Source organism: Paramormyrops kingsleyae, chromosome 20 (assembly GCF_048594095.1).
Source record: "Paramormyrops kingsleyae isolate MSU_618 chromosome 20, PKINGS_0.4, whole genome shotgun sequence".
Classification (NCBI taxonomy): domain Eukaryota; kingdom Metazoa; phylum Chordata; class Actinopteri; order Osteoglossiformes; family Mormyridae; genus Paramormyrops; species Paramormyrops kingsleyae.
Genome location: NC_132816.1, coordinates 9,127,922 through 9,151,025, shown reverse-complemented (window position 1 = coordinate 9,151,025; position 23,104 = coordinate 9,127,922). Strand labels below are relative to the sequence as shown.

General features: G+C 41.1%; 1 protein-coding gene across 2 annotated transcripts in view; it reads right to left on the bottom strand.

Moving 5' to 3' along the window:
* Positions 1–1,048: 1,048 nt before the first annotated feature.
* The window catches only part of ppp1r12c (protein phosphatase 1, regulatory subunit 12C), a 33,630-nt gene continuing 11,574 nt past the window's right edge, over positions 1,049–23,104 (bottom strand). Inside the window, exons 5-20 of one of the 2 annotated variants that reach the window (XM_072703369.1) lie at positions 20,130–20,289; positions 16,314–16,458; positions 16,080–16,154; positions 15,898–15,977; positions 15,413–15,528; positions 13,232–13,299; positions 12,050–12,168; positions 11,148–11,235; positions 10,842–10,956; positions 9,483–9,607; positions 7,008–7,063; positions 6,802–6,877; positions 5,631–5,735; positions 4,988–5,038; positions 4,821–4,871; positions 1,049–4,332 (exon numbers count right to left, since the gene is read on the bottom strand). In XM_072703369.1, the coding sequence (XP_072559470.1) occupies positions 4,246–4,332; positions 4,821–4,871; positions 4,988–5,038; positions 5,631–5,735; positions 6,802–6,877; positions 7,008–7,063; positions 9,483–9,607; positions 10,842–10,956; positions 11,148–11,235; positions 12,050–12,168; positions 13,232–13,299; positions 15,413–15,528; positions 15,898–15,977; positions 16,080–16,154; positions 16,314–16,458; positions 20,130–20,289 (1,517 nt within the window). In that variant the 3' untranslated portion in view covers positions 1,049–4,245. The remainder of the gene's footprint in view (positions 4,333–4,820; positions 4,872–4,987; positions 5,039–5,630; positions 5,736–6,801; positions 6,878–7,007; positions 7,064–9,482; positions 9,608–10,841; positions 10,957–11,147; positions 11,236–12,049; positions 12,169–13,231; positions 13,300–15,412; positions 15,529–15,897; positions 15,978–16,079; positions 16,155–16,313; positions 16,459–20,129; positions 20,290–23,104) is intronic. The other variant, XM_072703370.1, reaches the window with a different exon arrangement.

The following is a 23,104-nucleotide window of genomic DNA, read 5'->3' as shown; positions in this document are numbered from 1 at the left end:
AGTTAACTGTGGCGAAGCAGAAAGAAATATAGTATAGTAAATACATAAATCAGTAACATAGTTATTATGGGTTCCAGAGTTTCATGTGTGTGGAGTTTGCACGTTCTCCTCGTGTCGTCGTGGGGTTTCCTCCGGGTACTCCAGTTTCCCCCCACAATCCAAAAACATGCTGAGGCCATGGAGTTATCAGATTGCCTGTAGGTGTGCGGTAGAGTAAATTGTGTATAAATGTGCCATATGATGGGTCGATGCTCCATCCTGGGTTGTTCCCTGCTATGTGCCTGTAGCCTCTGGGATTAGCTTTGGACCCCCCGTAACCCTAAACAGAACAAGTAATTTCAGGAAATGGATGGATGGATAGTTATCATTATTATCAAGTATTATATACTATACATAATTGTTCTATACTTTTACATGACTGGCAGCACAGTAGGTTTGTTTACATCAGCATCACCACAAACACGCGAGTAAAGCATTGCGCTAAAATGTCACTATAGGAATTTTTCAGCTTCATTATAATGCAATGGGACTACTGTCGTAAATGTGGTCTGTCATTGACTGAAATGTTATGAGGCGGATGACTGTAGAGATGTTGATTCTGAGTAAGCCAATTCAGTGCATCACTGTAAACCAGACACTCAGAGCAGAGCTCATCACATAATAATTAGCTCACCAAGAAAGGCAGAGGTAGGCAGCCCTGATCTTGGAGTGCCAGTATCCAGCAGACTCTCTCCCCTACCTGATGCATTACTATCTGCCTGAGATGAGCTGTGGATTATTAGTGATCAGGTAGGATGGACAACCTGCTGGATGGTGGTACCCCACGATCAGTGTAGCCTACCCATATTCTAAGGCCAAATAGTAGGGTTGTAATTGGCCTTGAGAACAACTTACAATTATTGAAAAAATGCATCCTATGGCACCTTTAAATGAGTTTTGGCATCCAGTATTGCCCTTGGAACAGGTTTACAAGTTATCGCAAAGAAAAAAGAAATCTTTTTAAAAAGAGGCAGATTGTAACATTTTATAAAACTGAAAGATACGTGAATACATATATCAATTTATTTGCATTTGGGTAGATGAAAGATACCATTTTTAACAGTGTATAAACTACCATGACAGATAAATACATATAGTATAAAAATATAGCAAAATCAATATCAAAATATTATCTTTAGCACAGAAATGATAAAACAGAAATAAAAATGACCGTTGGTTGCTTTCTGGTAAAACAGGTGTCTAGCAAAATATGTTTTTTTTTTTAGCCGGATAAAAATTATGCTACATGCCTCCATCTTCCAAACGCTTATAGTGAGCAAGGTGGTTGGTTACAGATACATTGATTCTTTCATGTCTATGTACTGGTTGTTTGTGATGAGTCACACTTTAATGCAGCGTGCTGGATTGGGCATACCCTGTAAAATGTAGATCTACAATACGCAGTTTTAATTGAACAATTGGGAAAAAAATCAGCATAATGCAGACTTTCACACAGTTTCACTTTATGTGGAATGGGCCAAAAGATGATTCTTATATTTCATTACAGGTAAAGTATAAAATGATGGAAAAAAAGTTAGCATTTCATAGAATACAGGGCCAATATGTACAATATGTAACTGCACTGTAAGGGACAACTGCAGATCTTTTCTGAAATAATGGCAAAGAAGCGTGTTATTCACTATTACACACTAAAGTAATACTAAAGTAACTCCACATCCAGAAATACCACTTAGAGTATCCTTAGTTATATTTAAGTATTGGCATTAAATCATAAAAATAACATTAAGTGAGCATTATGTTACGGAATGGTAAAGCCTGCGAGTCTGTTTTCATTCACCATCAGTTTAAAAAGTCTAATTTCCATTTATGTAAATTTGCCTGCATTTGTACAATTTGCCACCCAAACCACAGGAGAAAAAGGTCTGTTTTATACAGAACTATAGAACAAATCTTAAATACATCTTAATACTGGCAGTAGTTAACACTCTTTATAGTGGTAATGTTAATTTTTCAAATTAAGAAATATGGCTTATATTTCATTCACTCTAACGGGACCTGCCACATAAAATACAGAAAAATATTATGACAAAGATTCTAATAGTTCTGGAAATTACTTTCTAGAGAAAATAATTTATTTAAAAACATCTTGAAAACCATATACATTTACCATTTTTCTGTAAAACATGAAATGAATAAATAAGTGGAATTCAAGTAATAGTCTTAGCACAATTTATAATCCATACTACGAAGTTTTTTTATCTTTAAGGATATCACTTTCAAATAAGGACTCCTTTTTAGCCAGACGCTATTTTTCTTTTTTCTTTGATACCCCAACAATGAACTCTAAATCCCAGATGTTTTCACTGAAGATAGAAAAATTTGTAAAACATTTTTAAAATAATGAGCTTGAGCCCTCAATACAGGAAGATCATTTATGTTTAAAAAAAAAAAGCAAGCAAACCCTCACATACCTCGACAATCAACATCAATGCATGTTTTCAGTATCTGTCAAACAGCTAGCTTTGTGCTGGTGCTAGGGAACACTAGTTTTTGGTTTTATCACTAGTACCTCAGCAAGGGGCTGGAAATCGCTGGGAAATTTAAAAAGCTGAGAAGATACCTGCTAGCAGAACTTATTTTCAATAACCATCTTACAGCAATTCCAAATGGACAAAATGCATGAAAACCTAATTATGGATACAGGCACTAAAAACTATGTTTTTCCCAGTCAAAACGTACTTTTTTATGATTTTTTTTTAGATTATCATACACTATTGGCTTTTTAAAATAGTACAAATAAAGACTTTTTTTCAGCTGTATTACTCATGCATATTTATCAATTGTCCTTATATAAACCTATTTAAGCTCACAATCACGTGTTTTAATTGCATGTGTTTTGTTGCAAAACTCCAGTAAACCATTATTTCAAAATAGGACTCAAATGTCCAGGCCATAACTGTACAGTAATTCCAGAGATTTTCTAAATTTTTCACAATACATAGACACTTTTTACAGCAACTACTAAGAAAAATAGATTAGTAAAGTAACTGAACCAAAGGAAACTATTTCAAAAAGAAGCTGTACTTGTCAAGCAGTAAAGTGAAACCAGTCTGGTGGAGTTGTGGTTAAGCAGGCCTCCGGATCCTAAAGCACTTAGATATGTAGCATTTTAAAATCCACAGGTTTGTTCTTAATACATTACTTAAAAAGCAGACAGTACAAAAACACCAGGCTCTGTTGGGATTTGTAGGTCATTTTATCAATTCCTACATACAAAATAATCTCCCTTTCAATGACAAATCCCAAAGATATAACCAACTACATAACCAAAATACTTCAGCAGAATGCATTTACAATATCTTTAAAGGTATAAGGCACATTAAAATATTTATGGCATACACTAAGAAGCTTTAGTAAACAGTGTGTCCCCTTTGCCTATTGTTTTAGTTTTTCACAGTATGAAAGTCCTGACATTTTTAGACCACAGTAAACTGTAGTAATGGCCGCTATGTGCAATAGAGAACAAAAAAAGAAAGAAGTGAAGGTGTTTGGCTGTAAAAGATCTTGAGATACTCTGCATAACTGCAATTTCTGATCCAACGCAAACATTTCAGAAAAAACGTACAGTTAAAAAAAGAACTCATGAATAAGCTCTTACTGTGCAACTTAAAGTATCACATTCCTATTAATTTATACCGTTTCTAACAAACATTTCTCTATTTAAAGGAGGATAATGGTCACATTTTGCTTTGCTCCTTATGCCGTGAAATATTCTATGTTGAATTAAAATAGTTTCTATAATAATAATAATAATAATAATAATAATAATAATAATCATGTTAACTATACTACTTAACAATGTAGTACATTGGCAATTTCATGCTGGCTTTCTGAAACAAGGAACATCGTAAAAAAAGTCAGAGAACAACAACTTTGAGACTATTTCCTGTAAATTATAAAACAGCAAAACAGCATATGCAGTCATATCTTTTCAGTCCATTTAACCAAGAATAGCTAAGTGCAGTTGTGATAAATTCAAGTACATTAGTTTTATCTTTTTCAGTAAGAGAACAAAACTGGTCATTCAAGAAACAAAAAACAACACACACTCGGATACAATCACTCATGTTAACTTAAGCAACCAACCAGTTTTAACCTGCGCTGTGAATGTCACTGTTTACCTTTACCCGTGGTCTGAGGAATGGGCGAGCTCATTTGTTTTCAATCTAAGCACGTACTTATGAATCATTTGGAAAGCTTGCTGATAACACGGATGAGGGCGGCATTTTCATCTTTTAACCGCTGATTGTCAGCTCTGAGGTCAGCCAGAATCTTAGAGAGAGAGAACATACACAAAAAGGAAATTCACATTTCACTGGTTGACATATATGTCCAACAGCACTTTCGTATCCTTAAACGAGTTTCCTGAGCTCCTGCCCTTATTAAACCGGATTGTTATATTTATTGATTTATAGAGAAGATGATTTATTGAGGCAAAGAATGGTCATGTTTTAATACTAGGACTATGCACAATCCCTTTAGTATAGCATGTTAGGAAAAGAAACAACTCATAATGCAATCATAATTAAATTTAGATGTCATTCTGAGGATTTAAACATGTGACTGCCAGCATGTCACAACACTGCTCTAATTTATAATAATCTGTAAATCAGTAAAAACACAAGGTATTTAGAAAGCAGGAAAAGTAAACTTCGTAATGAACATGTTTAAGAAACATGTAACACTTTTGTTTTTATAAAAAGTATTTAAGGTTATTTTGCATTTTATGTCACTGAACACAAATTTGCAGCCTTTGTTACCTTCAGTTCATCTTCCAGTTCCATTGCCTTTGTCTCCAATGCTTTTTTTTCCTATGAAAAGCGACATCTTTACAACAAGCGACATTTCACATTTACCATGTAAAATGACAAACATCAGCACACCTTTCACTGCTTCGTTTGCCGGTGTTGAAAATAAAAGTACTCACATATCTCTCCAGCTCCAACAAGGCTGGTCTGTCTGAACTCTGCTCCTGATTCTGAAAGAGTCGTTCACAACTATTAGACCTTAACACTGACACTGTTAAAGCAAAGCCACTGATAAGCAACAGCACACACAGACATCGCTCCAGAAGTCAATGCAAAGCAGATGCCTTTCCCCGGTGCTGAAGCCCTAGCCCTTGTCTTGTTTTCCTCTTTTTCTTCACCATCTTCACAAATCCATGCTCAGTCTCTAAAGCCCACTCACCTGCCTCGGTCTCTAAAGCCCACTCACCTGCCTCGGTCTCTAAAGCCCACTCACCTGCCTCGGTCTCTAAAGCCCACTCACCTGCCTCGGTCTCTAAAGCCCACTCACCTGCCTCGGTATATAAAGCTCACTCACCTGCCTCGGTCTCTAAAGCGCACTGACCAGCCTCGGTCTCTAAAGCGCACTGACCAGCCTCGGTCTCTAAAGCTCACTCACCTGCCTCGGTCTCTAAAGCCCACTCACCTGCCTCTGTATATACAGTAAAGCTCACTCACCTGCCTCGGTCTCTAAAGCTCACTCACCTGCCTCGGTCTCTAAAGCGCACTGACCAGCCTTGGTCTCTAAAGCGCACTGACCAGCCTTGGTCTCTAAAGCCCACTCACCTGCTTCAGTCTCTCCAGGTCCACTTTGTTCTGATTGAGCTGCAGTTCTGTCTCCTGCAGCTTCTCCCTGAGCACCTCGTTATCCTTTAGCACCTTACGGTACAGCTAGGAGAAGAATGACAGAAGGTGCTTGGGTTTAGAATGGGCACATGTTTTGTTACCTTTTCCACAAGATGGAGCCAGCGTGCAGGTGTGGATGCTTCCTAGTAATTAGTGGGATAATTGGCTAACAGTTAAATGGACTGGATGGGTTCATTACACGGTGGAGGGTACAGAGCGGATGGTTTCAGCTTGTTATAACTTGGGCTTAACCTGGCCTTTAACCGACAAATATGTTTCTTTATCCTTACACTTTTATACTGATGTCTGTTCTCTAAGCATTTAATAAATAAGGTGGTTAAAAACTTTCTGCATGTGGCCTCCCCTTTATGTTATCCAATCAGGAGCCGGGTGGGTGTAATACTGTACATCATGGGTACAATCTCAAAGAAAACAAAGAATATTAACACTAAGAAATACAATAATTAGGCAAATAATAACGTTGATGAGAACTGCTTATCATTGCAATCATTACATGTTCTACACATTGCTTTGCAATGGTTATTTGAGTGAGCTAGCACTCAGACGTTATTTATTTTCCATTTTGATTGCTTTGATTGTTGATATCTCTCAGACTATCTTAGAACTGCATGATGTGTGTATATTGCTCCATAGTTTTTGGATAAAGTGTATTACACTGCAAGTTGTTTATGCTGATTGATATCATTGTATAATATATCTATTGCTTTGCTGTACCATTGCAATGTCCAACCATTTTTACAGAGTGAGCCAATTTTATACAAAGAAAATAATGTGTGTGTTTGGGGGAGGGGGGTAGGTGTCACAATCTACTAATAATTCTTGCCGATCACCTGCTTGGCGCTCATTGCTGTAATATATTTTAATACAATTTATATAATGTGGAAGGACTGTTATTCTCAACTAACCAATGAATGTTCAAGGAAGTAAAAGTATACATAACATTAAGCATTCTTCGAATACAAATTTCAAATATTCATCCACTTTTTACAAAACTGCTGAAATAAAAACAGATAATGCAATGTTGCTATGCTTAACGACAGAAAAATATAAAATGAAATGATGAAATACAGAAAACAGTGAATGAGCCTACCACTTTGTAGTCAGGTGAAGTGGACAGGTTTGTGTAATCTTCTGGTTGAGGCTCACTGAAAGAGTGACAGGATCTGCTGATTAAGCCAGTCAAGCAGCTTCAGTACATTTCTGCCTAATCTAGCAGTTAGACCAAAGTCTATTGGTCTGACTAAAGCCACATGGTTTAACGTCTGTAGGTCCGGTTTGTTGCCCGGCAAAAGCTACCTGTGTGAGCTGGAGGAGTCTGTGAGGGACTCATCCATCTGATCACTGTCTTCCATCTGAAAGACAAATTTGCAAGGTAGTATATAGCAGTACTTTAATTTGAGAGGTTGAAAATACATTTCCACTATTATTATTAAACAGTGCTTAGAAAGGAATTGGATTAATGTTACACACTGTAAAATACTGAAGTATTTCTACTATAGAACATAATTCCAGTTACATGGGGCAGCATGAGGCTCAGTGGGCTAAGCCTGTGTGCCTGTAATCACAAGGTCGCTGGTTCAAACCCAGCCTCAGCATGTCTGCAGGTCCTTGAGCAAGACCCTTAACCCCCAGCTCCCTGGGCGCCCCAACAGGCGGCTGCCCTTCACAGACAGCGTACTCTACAAAGAGCAAGTTGAGGGAGGCGTAAAGATAATTTCCCCACGGGGATCAATAAAGGATCGATTATTATTATGAAGCTTCTATACAAAGTCTGGTAGAGGCAACTTAAAAATATTCTACTGTTTGTACTGTGTATTGAATAATGAAAAGCAATTTCCACTAAATTAGAATGTATGTGAAACTGATCTTGTGAGATTCTAGCTAGACCTATTAACCCTCTGGGGACGAGCGCATCGTTCGTAATGCCGCGTACATTTCTTGTGCATTTCAGTTTATATCTCGCTAAAATCTTTTTGTAGAATCATGAAGGAAAAAAAAGCTGACTAAATCCGTAATCTATCTTATTTTCAAAACTTCCAATGTCGGAAGTATTAAAGTTTTTAAAATTAGGTTAAATCGGCAAAAAAGTAAACCATGTCACTTTACTTTGTTTTACCTGCATCGGGGGCGTGTAGTACCGCTCTTGCTATTCGCATTCTAAATAGCCGCATTACCGCATATTAAAATCGCATTCACATGGTACTTTGATAAACAGCACAATGGTGAAACGTTGAACGGTGAAATGAGTGTAACGCTGAAAAAAATATATAAGAAATAATTTATTTGCCATGAATTAAGTTTATGATATTGAAAGAAATGTGTGACCATGCCCCAGTCAAAGTATGTTCCCTACCCTTAGACCCCAGAGGGTTAATATCACAGTGTGATGACGTGGCCGGTTACCTCTCCGGAGAGAGCCTGAAGCACCGCAGTGGGAAGCCCTTCCTTAATATTACAGTGTGATGACATGGCCGGTTACCTCTCCAGAGAGAGCCTGAAGCACCGCAGTGGGAAGCCCTGCCTTAATATCACAGTGTGATGACGTGGCCGGTTACCTCTCCGGAGAGAGCCTGAAGCACCGCAGTGGGAAGCCCTGCCTTAATATCACAGTGTGATGACGTGGCCGGTTACCTCTCCGGAGAGAGCCTGAAGCACCGCAGTGGGAAGCCCTTCCTTAATATCACAGTGTGATGACGTGGCCGGTTACCTCTCCGGAGAGAGCCTGAAGCACCGCAGTGGGAAGCCCTTCCTTAATATGACAGTGTGATGACGTGACCGGTTACCTCTCCAGAGAGAGCCTGAAGCACCGCAGTGGGAAGCCCTGCCTTAATATCACAGTGTGATGACGTGGCCGGTTACCTCTCCGGAGAGAGCCTGAAGCACCGCAGTGGGAAGCCCTGCCTTAATATCACAGTGTGATGACGTGGCCGGTTACCTCTCCGGAGAGAGCCTGAAGCACCGCAGTGGGAAGCCCTTCCTTAATATTACAGTGTGATGACGTGGCCGGTTACCTCTCCAGAGAGAGCCTGAAGCACCGCAGTGGGAAGCCCTGCCTTAATATCACAGTGTGATGACGTGGCCGGTTACCTCTCCGGAGAGAGCCTGAAGCACCGCAGTGGGAAGCCCTGCCTTAATATCACAGTGTGATGACGTGGCCGGTTACCTCTCCGGAGAGAGCCTGAAGCACCGCAGTGGGAAGCCCTTCCTTAATATCACAGTGTGATGACGTGGCCGGTTACCTCTCCGGAGAGAGCCTGAAGCACCGCAGTGGGAAGCCCTTCCTTAATATGACAGTGTGATGACGTGACCGGTTACCTCTCCAGAGAGAGCCTGAAGCACCGCAGTGGGAAGCCCTGCCTTAATATCACAGTGTGATGACGTGGCCGGTTACCTCTCCGGAGAGAGCCTGAAGCACCGCAGTGGGAAGCCCTGCCTTAATATCACAGTGTGATGACGTGGCCGGTTACCTCTCCGGAGAGAGCCTGAAGCACCGCAGTGGGAAGCCCTTCCTTAATATCACAGTGTGATGACGTGGCCGGTTACCTCTCCGGAGAGAGCCTGAAGCACCGCAGTGGGAAGCCCTGCCTTAATATCACAGTGTGATGACGTGGCCGGTTACCTCTCCGGAGAGAGCCTGAAGCACCGCAGTGGGAAGCCCTGCCTTAATATCACAGTGTGATGACGTGGCCGGTTACCTCTCCGGAGAGAGCCTGAAGCACCGCAGTGGGAAGCCCTGCCTTAATATCACAGTGTGATGACGTGGCCGGTTACCTCTCCGGAGAGAGCCTGAACCACCCCGGTGATGCGCCTTTCCTTCCTCCCTTTCCGGCGGTCCTTCACTCCTAGCCGTGTAACCTTCTCCTCATCCTCAGCACTGTTCCTAGCAGGTTCAATGTCTATAACAGAAAGTGAAGCAGATGTACAGATTTTAATGAACAGGTGCATATAAAGCTGCAGTCATACCAAGCAATGCTGTCACAATCACTCAATTATGCACCGATTAAAATTTGCCTTCGTGATCACCTGGCCGTATATCGGAAGGAAAACCGAGCATAGTGGATTAGTGTCCAAATAATGAGCATTAGCATCAGTTACATGGAAGCATGTGAAGGAAGAAGTGAATGAAAATGCAGTCATCTGTCAGTATTGCAGAGCAGAACTTAAATATCACCACACCACGGCTGCAAAGCAACAGCATCACAAAAGAAAACATCCACAGACCCACCTAATAATACAAGGTTAGCCATAAGACCTACGTTTGTCATCACTTTGACTTAAATTATTTAACTTAACATACTTTCTACAATTCCTGTATCACTGCCGCTGGAGTTTGCATTTTCTCCACGAGTGTCCTTGGGTTTACGACAGAAACATGCGACTTAAGTGAACTGCAGTGCCCACATTGACTGTATGTGAGTGAATGAGCGTGCACTCTGCTGCTCTCTGCCCTGTGGCAATAGCTACATATAAAGGATTCCCCGTCAGTTTTTTTTTGGAAAATTACCTGAATATTAATAGAATCTACAGTGACAGCCATAATAGACAGTGACAGCTTCCTACACCTCAAATAAGAAAAGGAAGAAATTCTAGGAATTTTCAGTGACAGCAAAGAAAAAGACTTTCTACCTTGCTTGAAAATCTTATCTTTGAAAGCCAAAGACCATGTCAAAAATCTAGGTGTCACTTTCACTACTCTTTAAGAACCATATCAGTTGTGTCTTCAAGATTACACACCCACTGTGTTCAAAAACATAGCTGTTTACTCCTGTAATTATACTGTATCTTATAGTGCAATAAAAATCATACTTCTAGCTTCCAGACCAGAAGTGAAAGTGCAAACTTTCTTCAATCCAATCAGGAAACTAAAACCTGTGCCACCTCAACTTAGTATCTCTTCAGTATTTGGTGCCTGGACAGACAACAGGGAAATGTACAAGATGAGCAGAGTGATTTTATTTCTCATCTATAAAAACAATGATATACTGCATTACATATTATTCTTTTATTGTTCTATTAATATTCATTAATCAGTATTAATATTCTTTAATATTATTATTCTTTAATGGGATATCCTGAAAGATTTTGAAAGATATATTGTGTTTTCAGTTTTAAAAACATTTTCAGACTCACCTCGTTCGGCAGGAGTCACAGTCACAACAGGGCTGACTGCCTGAACGCTGCGTGGGATGTCTGGACTTTTGCCAATGCTCTTCTCTGCCTCCTTCAAGTCTGTGAGCGTCACACCCTGCAACCCATCCAACGCATACAACTCAGTTGTCTGACATTGCTAGCAGCTTTGCTTTTCAGTCCCATGCTCCTGGCCGCGTGAAGCTCTTGCTTATTTTGGGTTTCAGTGAAACACGGCACAGTATGGTTAATGGATTCACTTTATATTTAAAGAAGACCTGCTATACAACAACTTAAGGTGGCAAAGACCTGGGTGGAGCGTCTTGACTGCCGCAGGAGTCTGGACCGTGCTTTCCTCTGTGACTCTGACTCCTCGTCTCTCGTAGAGGTCTGAAATCTGTAGACGGGAAAACTATGCATCAGTAGGGTATTCAACCAAATATAGGCATGTTGGGATCACAGTACAGGCAGTGATGGCTCAGAGAAACTCCGCAATTGGCTATCCTGTCCGCAATGATATCTGTTGGTAGCCTGACTTGTTCCCGTCAGTGAGCCCTTGGACAGCTATCTGGTAGCCTGACTTGTTCCCGTCAGTGAGCCCTTGGACAGCTATCTGGTAGCCTGACTTGTTCCCGTCAGTGAGCCCTTGGACAGCTATCTGGTAGCCTGACTTGTTCCCGTCAGTGAGCCCTTGGACAGCTATCTGGTAGCCTGACTTGTTCCCGTCAGTGAGCCCTTGGACAGCTATCTGGTAGCCTGACTTGTTCCCGTCAGTGAGCCCTTGGACAGCTATCTGGTAGCCTGACTTGTTCCCGTCAGTGAGCCCTTGGACAGCTATCTGGTAGCCTGACTTGTTCCCGTCAGTGAGCCCTTGGACAGCTATCTGGTAGCCTGACTTGTTCCCGTCAGTGAGCCCTTGGACAGCTATCTGGTAGCCTGACTTGTTCCCGTCAGTGAGCCCTTGGACAGCTATCTGGTAGCCTGACTTGTTCCCGTCAGTGAGCCCTTGGACAGCTATCTGGTAGCCTGACTTGTTCCCGTCAGTGAGCCCTTGGACAGCTATCTGGTAGCCTGACTTGTTCCCGTCAGTGAGCCCTTGGACAGCTATCTGGTAGCCTGACTTGTTCCCGTCAGTGAGCCCTTGGACAGCTATCTGGTAGCCTGACTTGTTCCTGTCAGTGAGCCCTTGGACAGCTATCTGGTAGCCTTACTTGCGCTTGTCAGTGCTGGAGCTTTCAGAGGTAGAAGATGCATTTCTCTGAAGGGTGGGCTGAACTCGTGCTGTCCTGTTCTCCCTTTCTTTCTCCTTCCTCTCATTCTCTTCTTCACACTGGGCAGGTATAATAAAAGAAAAAAATCACCTTTAACGTTAAACTACACAGACTATTTTGCAAGCTTGAATTTTCGTTAACCATGAGGCTATTCCTGGAATCAAAGGGGACACCCTGGATGGGATGCCAAGTTTGCTCAACAATTACGATAATAATAAAAACAATAACTATATACAAGTAGCTAGAAAAGTTTCCACCCTGCATGTTTGAAGAGTCTGCCAAGTAATAATCTTGTAAGCTGTAAGATGTGAAAAATCTGTAAATCTCTTTCATCTGAGGTGACTTTAGGCAATGTACTGCAAATTAAATGAAAACGACAATGAGAAAATTTAACTCTGATAGCTGGATCACCAGACCACATTCTCTCTCGACCAGCAGCTGCTTCTACACATCTATTTTTTGTTTTTATAGCACATTCTATTCATATTCCAGCTAACAAAAATTAATTTCATATTAAATTGTAGGATACTTTGTATAGAAGCTGATATCATTTCTAACCTGTAGAATGTCAGAGACTGCCCTCTCTTTCAGTTAACACAAAATCAGATGGTGAAACATACAGTTTTAGACAGCAGACATATGAAACAGAGCAGACTTACAAAGAATATAAAGACACTTATGATATAGGCAGATATTTGGCAGGTGAGAAATACAAGAATGAATCTGGCAACTGTGAAACAACCAGACAAACAAGGAGGGGTGACTGGCCTCTTTAGAAAAAACATCTTATATTCTAACAGTATCATACCTTTCATAAAGACAGTGAAGAACCAGATTTATTGTTTTTAATGTGGTAGTTTTAATTAATTTTCTTTAAAAGTAATAATTTCTCAGTGATAATTTGGAGATTCCAGCTGTCGCATCATCTAGGTTGGTACTAAACAGTGGTAGTGGTGGAAATGGCTCCCCATTGCTTCTGTTAAAGCACTTTGGGTGTCTTGAAAAGCGCTATATAAATGTATCATTCTTAGATTTTACTGTCTTGCTAGTTGAAAAGTTTAATTCATTTGCCTGTTATAGTACATATGACTTCACTACGCAAGAAAAAAGAAGCCAGCTTACCGTCTTGGAGAGAGTAACAGTAGGTGGGAGAGTTTTTTCGCTTTCTGGGCTTGACATGGTGGAGTTTTCTGAGGGGATGAAAGCGAAACAGAAACTGTTGACTATTATGCCCACAAATTCAGTTACCAGCATCTAAAAGCCAGAGGAAACTGTCTTTGAATCGGCTAAAAAGTGTGATTCAGAATGTGTATCAGTTACCGCGTCAGTTAGAAATGAATACATTTGTTTATACTTTTGTCCATGGACATGAAAGGGTCTTGCCAAGGCCCACAGGATTCAAACCCACAAAATATTGTACATGGGCACTATTCCGAACCTACTGAGCTACAGACTGATAGGTTTTTCAAATATTATTTAACCTTGAAAATTTTGTTTGTCAAATTCCCCCCTCTTCAGTAGCAGCTGGGCACTTAGGGGTCAATTCTCCCATCAGGTGCTTAAGTCAAAAAAAGCTCTTAAAAAGTTACACACTAGAAGCTACACACTTTTGACTTAACCTGAGAGTGGCTGTGCAAGAAGTATAACTAATTCATCAAGCGAAAAAAAAAAAGGGGGACGGGACGGGACGGACGGACGACACCCTCAATGATACTGGCACTATAACCGAAACGGTGATGTACTGTACACTGGTTTTTGCTGCTATACTGCGGTTAATATATTTTTATCCGAGTTCCACGTTTTAATTATCCCTCAACCATATTCCCCAAATGGGCCCTACTGTCACAATTTTAAGATCAAATAATACAAAAGTAGATCAAATGTGGATAGATAAAATGTTTTTGAATCTTTCAGCTTCATTGCACGTAACCCACAACGGACAATCAATCAGTATCATAAGATGCACGGTCATTTCTTTGATTGTTTTTTATTGCCAATTGTTTTACTCTGCAACCAATTAACCGCAATAGAAGCAAAATTCGACATTGAAGAAAATAACGTAATTTGAGTCTGTTGTCAAACAAATTTTCAGAATTAGGGAAAATTGATACGTTACAGTAACGATTTTGTGAGAATGACCAATATTGCATTTAAGAATGAATCCATGTGCATTTGGGCTCTCTTTTCCTCATTAGTCAAAACAAGTCAGTAAACAGGCAAAAATGCTAACCAGCAGATATGGTGTAAATGTTAGGATTATTAGTGGCATGGACTGAAAGTTTAGAGTGCATTGCTGATATCATTATGTAATCAGTGTGTCCCTTTTCAGCTAACAGCTGCCACTCTTGCTGGCTTTCAACAACATTTTGGAGTGTTTCTGTGGGAATTTTTGCCCATTCAACCAGAACAGCATTTGTGAGGTCAGGCACTGCTGTTGGGCTTGAATGCCTGACTCGCAATCTCTGTTCTAGTCCATCCCAAAGGTGTTCGATGGGACTGAGGTCAGGGCTCAGCGTGGGCCAGTCAAGTTCTTCCACACCATGTCTTTATGGACCTTGCTGTGTGCACTTGGATAGAAAAGGGCCTTCCCCAAACTGTTCTCACAAAGTTGGACGCATAGAATTGTACAAAATGTCTTGGTACGCTGAAGCACTGAGAGTTCCCTTTACTGGAACTAAGGGGCCTACCCCAACCTCTGAAAAAAAACCCCATGCCATTATCCCCCCTCCACCAGGTGTTACATTTGGCACAATGCAGTCAGGCAGGTAATGTTCTCCTTGCATCTGCCAAACCCAGACTCATCCATCAGACTAACAGACAGAGAAACAGGATCTGTCACTCCAGCTGCTTGGCCATGGAAGCCTCTTCCTGGCACATAGTTTTTCTGCTGGAGTTAATGTCAGAGGAAGTTTGGAGCTCTGTAGTTACCGAGTCAACAGATCATAGGCGATTTTAAGCACTAAGTGCCTTAGTACTTGGCAACCCCTATCTGTTACTCTACATGATCTGCCACTTTGTGACTGAGTTTCTGTTGTTCCTAAACGCTTCCACTTTGAAATAACACCACTTACAGTTGACCGTGGAATATCTAGCAGGGAAAAAATTTCACAAGCTGACTTCTTGCAAAGGTGCCAGCCTATGAGTCTGAATGAAACACCTGAATTCAGTGATTAAGAGGTGTGTCCCAATTCTTTTGGCCATATAATGTACTTATATCCTGTCAAGGTTAATGTCCAATTTGCTCTACTTATTTAGCAAATTAGGGTAGATTAAATTGAAGGCCCGCAGAGGACTGAGCCTTACCAGGGCTGCTCTCTCTTTCCTCCTCCCTCAGTTCCAGCCCTCCAGGGACCCCCTTCTCCTTTGACTGGTCTTGCACGTTCATCTTCTCTCTGCTGCTCATCCGGCACACGGAGCTCCTGAAGCAGGAGTTAGCAGACATATGGTATGAAGCCCTAGTAAAATATTATTTATAACTGTAGGGCATTCATGGCAAAAGGAGAACCAAAGTAATTCTGTGTATGTTTTATCACCACTAATAAAACCACTTATGTAGTACAGTTTTGTAGGGTGGCGCAGCATAAACCAGGAAACATAGGGCACAAGGCATGGGACACCGCGGATGGGGCGCAGCATCAAAACAAACAACGCCACCTTGTGGCCAATAGAGGGACAGCGAGCCATCCCAAAATCCACATCTCTGACATGTGGGAGGAAATGACAGCAGAGCCCGGCGGGACTCATTAATGCAAACCGATGCGGAACATGAAGTGAGGGATAGAACAGACCTTCGGTTTTTGCTGGATGTGTTGGCAGCGGCAGGTTCCACCACGTTTTGTCGCTCGTTCACAGACTGTTCACTGCGCCACTGAAAAAGGGAGCGTCTCCGTTAGCAGGTTTTCATCAGAGCAGATATCATTTCTGTCGTCCAATAGAAATCATGGCAAAGCAGAGTATTTAAATGACTGACATGTTCCTGTTTCTGCGAGAGCTCCTCCAGCAGGACTTTCATGCTTTCATCAGCCACATCAAACGGAGTCTGACCCTGGAAGACAGACGAGAGCACATGCATGTCAAATGAGTCCTTACTGGCTATATGAAATTCGGTTGATAATTTTTATGAGTTTGCACTTGTATGACACTTTGGACAAAAGCGTCTACTAAATAAATGAGTAAATCTAAGCACTGCTCTAGAGCTCCTCACCGCGTTGCTGCGGGCCTCCATGTTGCAGAGATGCTCAGCCAGGATCCTGCAGGCTTCTCCCTGTCCCCAGTGTGCTGCCGCGTGGAAGGCCGTCCAGCCATCGGTGTCCGTCAGGGACACATCCATCCCGCAGTGACACAGCAGTCTAGGCCAAAAGAAACACAGCCAATGCCAACAAAACAATAAGCCAACAAAAGAAGGAAATGCGGCGATAAAACTGGCCCTACCTGCAGCTCTAAGAGGAAAAAGATTATTAATGTACATTTAACTAGACAGTGACATGTTGCATTTATTATAACTGTATATTTAGTTTGGTAGCAACACATTTTCTTAACCTGCAGGATTATAATAATTATTACCTTGACAAATTGATATTAGGGATTTTGCTTCATCATTCTATGCATTTAATTGCAGACCTAGGCCTAATTATATAAATCCGGACACACCTTTCGTAACTTCTGTAATTGTTGTCTATTTTATTGATATAAACTCTAGCTGTCGCTATCAATCTATATATAGGCTACGTCAATCTAATAAAACATGTCCTATTTTATTAATGCTTGCTGCCACTGTTCAGCTAATTATACATTAATAATCTAATAAAACATGTTGGTTATACCATCAAGCTAAATGCAAGTGATTTTTTAATAATAATAAAAAAACACCTTTAAAACATTTGTAAATGTACAGTTTCAGAAACACTGGTCTAAGAAACACATCCTGTATTGCGACATCTGTGTGACACACCAGAGTGCCCCTCCCACCTACAAGTTAGTTAGTCTGGAGCCACGTATATACAGTCCTCATGAGATAAGATTGCGATCATATGAGGATGAAAATGGCACCATGAATCAGACAAACACGAGTTACGTAACGGTGCCTTTCTTTCAGTTTCCCCTGAGTCATTTCATCGTCTGATACATGCGTCAAACAGCATTTAGATTGCCTGCTGAATCCTGTCGTCAAAAAACACCAACATTTCATAACAGGAAACTAAAATCATGCATTTGGAATGGTGTTATTCAGAACTAAGCATTACGTTTTTGTAAAGGTTCGATTTCTTACACATAAATATAAGAACATTTTATGTGAAATGCAAAAATTGTTCCACAAATTTTAAGATGTGTCTATCAGTTGAGACAGTGGCTGAATATGGAAGCAAATAAGGTGAAATGACACCTGGATGCCCAATTAGAAGTCAGCAGACAACCCTAAATGACATGTGGAATGATGGAAGTATGGCTTAATTAGCATTAGCATTTTATCAGCCTGTTTACTCCAACCTATGCATAACAAGGGGATGATACCTCTACATCTACACCAAGAGAGGAGAGGTAAGGATCATGCACTGATTACAGTGTGTTGCTGAACCCACCACATAACAAACCATTTCAGGAATGAGAACCTGAGTGCAGCCAGTGTGAGGTTTTTCCCTGTAAGTTGGAGAACCTCCTTATAGGGCTGGATGTAGATTAACTTCATACCAATGACAAAGCAATTGTAGGTTAAGGGCCTTGCTCAAGGGGACCAACGAAGTAGAATCATTCTAGACAGAGAATTAACCGCCAACCTTCCAGTTGCTGGCACAGATCCCTAGCCTCAAAGCCAACACTCCATCTACGCTAAGAACCTTAAAAAATAAAGCTGTAGCAAAGAACCTAAAAGCTTTCACTAAACCCTGCAATACAACTAATCTGTTAAAAATTAATTCTGTACAAACCTCCCAACACTAGCAGATTGTCAAATATTAAATACTCATTTTCAGCTTTAACAACAAGGCTTACTACAAATCTTCACACTAAATCCTTAAGTACTAGCAACCAACACAGTACGGCAAGCTGAAACTGGCCATTAACACTACCCGACAAACTTCAAACATTTGTGACCTCATCGGGAGAATTTCAGAATTCCAGGCATAGTAGATTTTCTTCTTCCAAGCTTACAATCAAGCTCCTGGAATGTGTTCTGCACAACAGACAACCTACATTTACCAACATTATTAGGACTATGGACTTGGAGAACCAGTTTCCCTGCTTTGGCCTCAAGCGAAGTTTCCTGCAGAAACCCCTTACATGCGTGCACATGCATCCCAGCGATCTATCATCGTTAGTATCCACACATCCACAAGCAGAAGCCCAAGTCCCCTGCGCCCGTCCATTCCAGTCTTCTCACAGCTACAGAGATCATACCAACATCATGAAGAGAAACCTCTGTGTTTCTCCAAAAAGGGCCCCAGTGGAACACAACTGAAATTATACTGGCTATAATAATAATAAAAACAAATAACTTGTTTTCAATCCCAAGCCAGATATGATCTCTCTGTGCCACCAATATAAAAGTGTTGTTATTCAGCACTCCATAGACATCCATCAAAATTGTTGGAGTCTCCTAAGCTATTCAGGCCAAGCTATTACGTCTGCAAAACCGATTGACAGGTTCAACGTATATGTGGCTGGAGTGGAATGTCATACATCATCGCTTTTAACAACCCAGAGAGGAACTTATGAAGGGTGTGGGCCTGTTTAAACAGTAAAATGAGATATGGTGAAACACACAAAAAAATCACGAGTGAAAAAACTTGTCCACACCTCTTAGCTTAGTACAAACAAAAACAAGAGTTTTATTTCTCAAGTATTTTGACTCGCAAGAATATTTAAACAGCATCCACATTTTAATAATAAAAAGACAAGTATTCTGGCCACACTGAAGGCAGTTTCACACCAAGTCTGTTTTTTTGCATAAAGAAATCAAACATCATTTCGAAACGAACAAATGTATTTCTGTGAAGGCTTTCACACCAAGTCTGACACATTCTCGCTGTCGTGATCTGTCATTTTTTTTTATTCTGAGACTGGATTTCCGCAGTTTTTGGATAAATTTAAGAACAAATGACCAATAAGATGTCAGTTTTTACACGTGATCAGTTTTTTTTTTAATTGGAAGGAAACCTTTCATTAGGTTTACAGCACTAACCTGCTATGATGGGCAATACCACTGATTTTCTTTCTGATATGCTTTTATTTGAACCAAGCTACTGCAGATACTGACATGCAGTGCCGGTCCAACCCTGACGATAAATAATTGCTAAGCCGGGGGGAGCAGTGGGATGTGGATCAATCATTCCCTTTTCCTATAGTGTCTAGGCAACTCCCCCTTTTCCCCTGCAATGTGCAGCCCTGTCCAACATTAGTTTATGTCCTACTCTTTATAATAATATAAATAATTAAATTAGAAGGTAAAAAAGTAATATTTATCATTAGGATCAATTCTCAAAATTCTCAACATCCATTCAAAAAAATCGGTCCTAGCCTATCTGATTACAAGGGGCCTGTTTAGCTGCCTGCAGCTCTTCTGCTCGCTTATGTTTACGTTGGTTTCTCATTCATTTTTTTAAGGTTTTATGATATGCCTCTTGGATTATATTAAACTGTGACTATTTGTAAATATATTTATTTTTTGTCTGTATACAGTCAACATCCAAATCAATAAGCTCCGTTTTCTCTATTACTATAGTTAATAATTTGCTAAACAATGATGTTGCTACCTTGTTTTCAATACTAATTTTGTTTATCGTGAAGTACAGTCGTAAAGTATAAGCTTATTTAGAACTGGATGCATTCGGTACCTCTGCTGCTTGACACTACTCTGACAATTTCTTCAGTATGTGAACTTTTATCGGTCAGTTGCGAAAATGTTGCATCATGCTTGCTGTGAATGTCTCTGATCTGTCAAATTTGCATCCAGATATTTTGCAAATTTATGTCTTTTTGTGTCATGTTCGGTGCAAAATATCCTTTAATAGGGACAGCGACTCACTTGATGACCTCAATGTATCCTTTGGCAGCTGCTACATGCAGGGGGGTGGCTCCCGTTTTGGGGTGTCGGAGGTCAGAGGGCAATCCCTCAGAAAGCCATGTCCTTGCATCTCTCATGAGGTGCTCTTCCTCCTCCCTCTTCACTGTAGCTACGTCGATACCTGAAAGGAAGATACAGAAACCTCAAAATAATTAGCTACATACTGCGCGATTAGCATGGCAGGATTCTATCCAGGAATCGGTGCCTTTAAGGAACCTTGGAGCTCAGACAGCCCATCAAATCTGTGCTTTGAATTCATTATAACAGCCAAAAGCCATGGAAAATGTAACCTGTATATAAGTAGTATCCCATTGTACTGTGTGAATCATCACAACCACCCCTTTTTTTTAACGCGCCGCTTGAAGAAATACTCCCATTTCTGGCAAAAGCATTCCTTCAGGAAATTGTCAGTTCCAGAATTCTATTTAGCACTAATAAAGAAAAATCTCCTGGCCAACATAAATCAATAGAGGACACAAACAAAGATAAATCAAGAAAATTTCTATACGTTTTGTGCAAGATTCAAGAAAAGCTACTGCATGCTAACAACTCTTAAGGAAAACGTGAAGTTCAGTGACCTGTTTATTGAATGACTACAAATAAAAATGTGCAAAGTCTTCTGTAAGACAATAATAAATGTACAGTAAAACCTCGGACTGCGAGCATAATTCGTTCCAAAGCACTCGTATATCAAAGTGAACTTTCCCAGTAGAAATAATGGAAACTCAGATGATTCATTCCATAACCCAAAAATATTCATAAAAAATGATTAATACAAAATATAAAGTAAAAAAATACATAAAACAAAGTAACCTGCACTTTACCTTTGAAAAGAATCGTAGATGGTGTGAGGGAGACATTTACATTTACAGCATTTGGCAGACGCCCTTAGCCAGAGCGACTTACATGAGACGAGAGAGAGAAGAGGAGGATTATTTTGTCGGATGACTTTCACTATAACTAATGTAATCATTGCTCTCTGTTGGCTGACTGGAATCTTTTTCTTTTTGTGTGACTTTAACAAGGAACCTATCCAATGACCGCCGCTTTTGCCTCCTTTTCGCAGAAATGTGGACATCGCATTGTCGTTAAACAGATTCATCGCTTGCACTGCTACGCCCTTGTTTGGGTGGTGCTTTTCTACTATACGAGTGACCACTCTACATGTGCTTTGTGGACTTGGAGAAGGCATTTGACCGCGTCCCTCGGGGAGTCCTGTGGGGGGTGCTCCAGGAGTATGGGGTGCCGGGCTACTTTTTAAGGGCTGTTTGGTCCCTGATCGACTGGTGTCAGAGCTTGGTCCGCATTGTCGGCAGTAAGTCAGACTCGTTTCCGGTGAGGGTTGGACTCCGCCAGGGCTGCCCTTTGTCACCGATTCTGTTCATAACTTTTATGGACAGAATTTCTAGGCACAGCCAGGGCGTTCGGTTTCGTGACCTCAGGATTAGGTCTCTGCTTTTTACAGATGATGTGGTTCTGTTGGCCTCATCAGACCGTGACCTTTGGCTCTCACTGGAGCAGTTCGAGTGTGAAGCGGCTGGGATGAAAATCAGCACCTCCAAATCCGAGACCATTGTCCTCAGCCGGAAAAAGGTGGAGTGCTCTCTCTGGGTCGGGGAGGGAGTCCTTCCCCAAGTGGAAGAGCCAGATTTGGTGGCTCCGGCATCTGATTAGGATGCCTCCTGGACGCCTCCCTGGTGAGGTGTTCCTGGCATCTCCCACAGAGAGGAGGCCCCAGGGAAGACCCAGGATACACTGGAGAGACTATGTCTCCCAGCTGGCCTGGGAACGCCTCGGAATTCCTCCAGAGGAGCTGGATGAAGAGGCCGGGGAGAGGGAAGTCAGGGTTTCCCTGCTTAGACTGCTGCCCCTGCAACCCGATTCGGAAAAGTGGTAGATAATGTAGGGATGGATGGATGAGTGAGGGACGCCAACTGAGACCGAGCATGGGAAACAATTACCCACAATCCCGCAGTGAGAGAGAGAGAGAGAGAGAGAGAGAGAGAGAAGAACCATCAGCTCAGTTGTGATTACGTGACACTACGCAGACAAAGCATATACATAATACTCATATTGCAAGACCTCACTCGTTTATAAAGTTAAAATTAATTTTTAAATTTTGCTCGTCTTGCAAAACACTCGCAAACAAAGTTACTCGCAATCCGAGGTTGTATTTCTGCAGCCTTGCACCAGGTTCCACTACATCAGCAATGTCCTTGCCATCCTCTGCCTAGTCACATGTTTCTCTCAGAAAAAGTAAAGTTCAAAATCACTTTAGAAGCTGTATTGATCTATAAGTGGGAGGCTGGCTGGGTACTAGGTAAAACTGGTTGAAAAATATCCCAACCTAAAATCATAAGGCTCTGCATCAAAATGCCTAACCTCTTAAAAACAATGGCAGAGGACTCAAGCCCCTGCTGTGGTCTCCACAAGATGTAGACTGGCACTAAAATGTCCGGTGCTAGAGCATAGTGGTCTGTGTTTCAATGCCCAAAAGTTCACACAATCTTCAAGAACACCATAAGCTCAAAACTGTGCCTTACTCACCATTTACAAGTACAATTGCAATTTTGAGTCACAGTTTAACACCTACAGCTGTTAGTGAGCATCCCTGGAGTCACATTCTCGCAGTGCTTCCAAGCAGCCAGAAGCTGGCCCTTCAGCACGTTCATGTACATCACCTACAGCAGCTTGCTAAAATGTGACTGTTTGAAAGCAGTATCATCAATTTCGTTTGAAGATGAAAACATAAAGATAATCAGAGCATCAAAGTAAACACATAGCAATATTTTCAGAGTGTTCACTCCTGAAAACCTGCTGTGTCATTGCTGAATATCTTGGTAAATAGCTTACAGTTAGAGTCAGTTGCTGGTCAGCATACTCAGTATGGTAACTTGGCCTTTGAGCGGCCGACTTTCCAAAGCTAGATAATTCTA